The sequence below is a fragment of the Bombyx mandarina genome, chromosome 12, assembly GCF_030267445.1.
Source record: "Bombyx mandarina strain Sakado chromosome 12, ASM3026744v2".
In the NCBI taxonomy this organism is placed as follows: Eukaryota; Metazoa; Arthropoda; class Insecta; order Lepidoptera; family Bombycidae; genus Bombyx; species Bombyx mandarina.
In genome coordinates this window covers 2,988,109-2,993,666 of record NC_143219.1, presented here as the reverse complement: position 1 = coordinate 2,993,666, position 5,558 = coordinate 2,988,109, and the positions used below count along the sequence as shown (strand labels likewise).

The following is a 5,558-nucleotide window of genomic DNA, read 5'->3' as shown; positions in this document are numbered from 1 at the left end:
TTGTGTATGCCGATAACGTCCGCTTCTTTCCACACCGTGGGAAAGATACAGTTAGCCATAGCGGCATTGAAAATAGATGCCAACATCACGATGAGTTGGACCGGTAAAAGTTTAATAACGCGGTTAGATATACCGTCGGAACCGGGAGCCTTGCGAGGACGTAGGTCTTTGATCAGGTCTTTAACTTCCATTGAGGTGACGGGCGGTAACGCGTCCAAGGGTGGCAAGGAGGCTCTGCGTTCTACCTCACTGTCTACTAATTCTACATGAACAGGGTCCGCGGATTGAATGCTGGGCATGCACTGGGCTTGCAATGTATCGGCCAGCAGCTCTGCTTTTTCGTCATCATCGAACGCCGCGAGTCGGCCTGAGGGGCCTACGAGGGGGGGCATAGTTACTACCGTATCCGATTTGAGAGTACGAGCTAAGCGGTAGTAAGACCTTTGAGAGGGCGCGAGTCCTTCTAAGAAATCAGACCATCTGGCATCTCGGACTTCGGTGATGCGAGACTTTACGTCGCGTTGTAGGGCACGCATTCGAATACGATTTTCCGCGGTAGGATACCTATCGTACGCACGGATCGAGGCGTTCTTAGCTCTAAGGAGTTCCCTAATATCGTCGGACAATTTGAAGCGGTGAAGGAAGTCCTCCGCTACAACTTGCTTCGATGACCTATCTAATGTCGAGGTGATGTGTGACGTTACGATGTCTATGGCTTCAGCGGTATCCTGAGGAGATGGGATAGAGTCCGGACTAAACGGAAGCGATGGTGGATCAGATTCAGCCAGGCTGATGCCCAGCGTGTGCCAATCCACCACAGTCCTCGTGACGGGAACGGAATCGGGAGCGCGACCGAGCTTCATAATGACGGGACGATGGTCTGAATCTAACTCTGAAACTACTTCAATCGAATGTAAGCGCAGAGTTACGTTTTTTAATAACGCTATGTCGAGTATATCCGGGCGATGCGCGATATTTAGCGGGTAGTGAGTCGGGGTCAGCGGAGCGACGATATCGAAGGCGAGATCATCGACTAACGCGTCGAGGCGCCTGCCATTAGGGGTTGAGGTGTGAGAGTTCCACCTGACGTGTTTACAATTTAGGTCACCCGCCAGAATGACAGAGCTTCCCATGCCGAGCAGCGCCTCAATATCACTACTTAGAACAATTTTATCTGGTGGAAGATAAACAGACGCGATAACGATCGGCGCGTGTCCAGTCAGTGAGATTCGGCATACTGATGCTTCGATGTTAGAAAGCGCGGGGGGGTCGAGTGGGACGCAATGCAGGGCTCTTCTATAGTAAATGACGGTACCACCACCACGAGCAGTGAGCCTGTCGTTCCTAACCATGTTGTAGTTCGCGATTTTAGGGTCGCGGTGCGCGGGCTTAAGCAGGGTCTCCTGCACCAAAAAGATGTCAATTTGATGGTCACGCAAAAAGTCACAAACCTGATCACGTTGATTTGCGAGACCGTAAGCGTTAAAAAATCCTATCGTTACGGATAGGGGCTTGATTCTACTTATGTACGCCATTGATTACCGGCGGAGTGAGGGGAGGACGTACGTATTTAACGACGCGTATACGTCAGCGTATTCTTGCACAACGGCGATGAAGTGTTGTGCAGTGGAGGCGGCGCGAATGGCGTCGCCCAAAGCATTAACGCGATCAAAGTTGATCGACTGAAAAAAGTCGATCGCTAGAGCGAGATTGTCGGACGCGGTCGGAGGGCAGGTCGCGGGGGAGGGACGAGTCGCGGGGGAGGAACGTATCGCGGGGGTGGGACGAGTCGCGGGGGAGAGAGTTGTAGCCGTGTTCGTGTACGGCAACGGTTTAGCCCAGGCTGAGACGCTGGGCACCGACGCCGGCACAAAAGCAGGCTTAGCCTTCGGCACAGAGGGTGCCGTGGCTTTGATGTCTGGGCCGAAAGCTCGGAGGCGGTTTTGACGGGCGACGCGGCGATTTATTTTAGGGGCTCGGGGGCAACCACGGTAGTTCGCGGGGTGACCCTGTGTTCGGCACAGGACGCAGCTAGGCGGTTCCGTAGCGGTTTTTTGATCGCGAGTGCAAAGGCTCGTGGCGTGATCGCCCAAACACTTGACGCATCGGGAGCGCGCGTGACAATTACGGGAAGAGTGCCCGTACAACTGACAGTTATGGCACTGGCTCGGAGTGCCTTTTTTATGGGGGGTTTCGACGGTTATTCCGGAAAGCCTACAGACTGTTCGTACGTTGAAAATTTGCTTGCCCTCGGGGGTAGGCTGGAGAGCGACGAGAACCATATTGTATGGCTCCCTCCCGCGTCCTGTGTGCATGCGGTGCACGGAATTGACCGGCAGACCTTGTTCTAGAAGGTCGGCCTTGACGAGATCGGCATCTAATTCCTTTGGGATGCCGCGTATGACCGCGCGAAGTTCACGCTCCTCCTGAAGCGTATAAGTGTGGAAACTTATACGCTCCTTTCGGAGGTAGCTTGAGAGGGCCCTATGGTCGTCGGGTGTCGTTACCTTAATTTGAATCCCGTTCGCGAGGTTACGGGCGCTGATAAAATTAATTTTTTTGGCCTGAAGGGCCAGGGAAACTCGGTCCCAAGCTGCCTTCTCTTGAAGGATTACCGGGGGAGGTGTCTGAGTTTTGTTTTGTGCCACTGGACGCGGCGACGGTGTGGCACGGGCAGGGGAGCGACGGGAGTCGGAGGGCGAGGGCGCGACGCGTTCGCGGCTTTACTAATTTTAGCGGCCGCGGGAGCTCGGGACTCCGCAGCGCGCTTCTTACCCTTTTGTACCAGGGTGAACCCATCCGTCGATGAGGCGGCGGCGAGGTCGACCTCCATGTCCGAGTCAGAGTCGGAGGACGAGGAGGCAGCAGGCTCGGGAGCAGGCGACCTACGAGCAGATGCAGGACGTCCGTCGGACCCTACGGAACCCGCGGATGATCGCGCCAGGGGAGCGGCGGCCACGGCGGACGACGCAGCAGTTTTACCCACTAGTATAGGCGACGCGGGAGCGGCAGGCATGGCGGACGCTGCGGTGTACGACGCGGGAGCGACGAGCACGGCGGAATCCGCGAGAGGGCTCGCGGCGTGATCGGCCTTGAAAGCCAGAAACTCAGAAGTGAGCTTTGGGTGGCGAAGTCGGAGGAATTCTGTAAATAAAGCTTCCATGATGTCTGACCCAGGTGGGGCTGTCCCGGGTCTTAAACACACTCGCCTAGCGGCGAGGCCCCAACTTCTCGGTACTTAGCGGTTCGATTGAACACAGGTGGCGATGCGGCACAATTACTGCAGGAAAAAGAAAGAACAAAAAAAAAAAGGAAACAACAAAAATAAACCAAAACAAAACAAACACTTCCAGGAACACACTTTGTCGGCAGATGTGCCACGAACAAAAGCCGGGTGAACAAAGGCCGGGCTAACAATAAAACCAGGCGAACAATGGCCGGGCGACTGAGTGGTCGATGAGCACGTCCGCAGGCGGCGGGTGCTTCTGTCGGACTGCACTACGAAGTCTGCCGGGTCAGCTAGTATATAAATAAAATAAAATAAAAGACTTCCGATACTAATATAAATTGCAAATATTTTTAAACCTCTTTATTTCATGCTCAGTTCGATCACGAATCTGTTTCGAAATCGAGTGAATCCGATTACAAATTCCAAACCACGTGTGGAAAATATAATGCTAGTGTGACATTATTAGTAGTTTAAGTGATTCTTATAATTTACGGGCACCTTTTAAAGACAAAACGTTGCTGAATGACTACACGGAGAGCGGTGTAGGTTTAGCCTCGTGTCTTTTACAATTTCCTAGGAATTCTGTGGTGGTGACTAATTCTCTGATGATTCAAATGACGCATGAAAAATTTAGGCATAAAGCACGGTAACGCTAAAATTCAGTTTCAGAGTAATTTAGTGATCTTGTAGTTTTATTTTATTTTTTATTGCCCTTGTAGGCGGGACAAGCATACGGTCCACTTGATGGTGACTGGCCTCCGTCGCCCATGGACTTCAGCAATGCCAGAGGCAGACCCAAACCACTGAGAGGCTGCGAGTGGCAGATATAGTAGATAAGAATAGATAAGAGGTAGCTAAAGCAGTTCTATGGAGTATATCGGAGACGGTCTTTCCACGCTGTGATAAAATCAAACCCACGAAAAATATAATTTGCATAATTACTGTAGGTAGAGCGTACTATAAAGCTTGCACAGCCAGGCATCAACATTTCCTCAATCTCTGCTGCGAAGGTGTCTGCCGTGAAGTTGCGAAGAAGTCCGATTTCAAGGGTAGAGTAGTCGTGTTGGTATAGAATTGGGACTGCGCGCTCGTGTCTCAAGGTCCAAGGTTGACCTTCTCATTTCTATGGAATTGAGTAGTCACTTAAATCAGATCAGCCGTGAGCTCGTGCTCCCTTCTATGGAATCGGGATCTACTAAGAAGGTCCGGCCTGAAAGTCTTTAAGTTGTCTCTATGGGTTAAGTTGGACGTCAAACTCTCGAGTTAAACGAGAACGGTGACCGGTATTCGGAATGCCTCAAAGCACTGAAATTAGATAGAGTGGATCGGGTGGATCTGAAAGGAATCAACTATAGTGCTAAGCCGGTACCGAATCAAAAGTTAAAGTGGTAATTTTGCAATATTTTTATTATTGCCACAGATATTGATTATGAGATGAGATATTGTCTAGTAGTAGTTATAGAATCTGTACAGAGGTATATACCTATACAATGATCAACAATAATACAATTAACAGTTTAATCTCGTTTTTAATTTATACATATAATGTTATTGGGTACGTCAGAATGAAAAAAATAATTAATTAATAATTGCGTTTTCTGTTATATCTATAACAAGAAAACATTTGAAGCCCTTAATCTAATAAAATTGATATTTTAAACAAACCAAACTTTCTTTTTACTAGATGACAGACTTCACTGAATGACACTGAAGAAAATACCGTTTTAAAAACTAAAGAGTTTTAAATAATAAAGGTTTTTCTTTACATATATACAAAAATGAATATGAAATGTATTACTTATTCAGCGTTAGCGGAATTTAAGCCTAAGGAATTCTCGGCCAGTTGATCGAGCGTGATGCAGCAAATAACTTTGTAGGTGCATCAAAAATGAAATACGTGAAGCAAAAACTTTGTATCCCTTTTTACGAAAATTGCGCGGACGGAGAAGTATGACATTTTTCACACTTATAGAGAATATAGAGAAGAAGTGCACAATGCCAATAGTTTTTTAAAATAATTTTAAATAAGTTTAAAATAATGCATAAAAGGTACATTAAATCAATAAAGAAAACATTACACACACTACATGCCATGTATTTGACGCACATGCATACTTTTTACTGTCAAACTTTTGTTCTTGACGTCTGTTGTCAAATTGAGAATAGATTAATTATTGTTTGTCTTTGTCATAGTTTAATCTTGGCAAAATTTGTGATTATAGAAGTATAAAATACAATCATAATAGTGTGTGTACAAACTTACAATTCCAATTAATTATAGTCGAATTTCGACTACTGCGGGACCTCTAGTATAAATAAAAGACAGATG

The 5,558-nt window shown here is 47.8% G+C and overlaps 1 protein-coding gene across 1 annotated transcript; it reads right to left on the bottom strand.

Moving 5' to 3' along the window:
• Positions 1–2,611: 2,611 nt before the first annotated feature.
• On the bottom strand, positions 2,612–4,589 carry LOC149501736 (uncharacterized). Its single transcript, XM_089731811.1, has one exon. It carries the CDS (start codon positions 3,161–3,163, stop codon positions 2,612–2,614), a length of 552 nt encoding a protein of 183 aa, XP_089587937.1. The 5' UTR covers positions 3,164–4,589.
• Between the last annotated feature and the right edge of the window lie 969 nt (positions 4,590–5,558).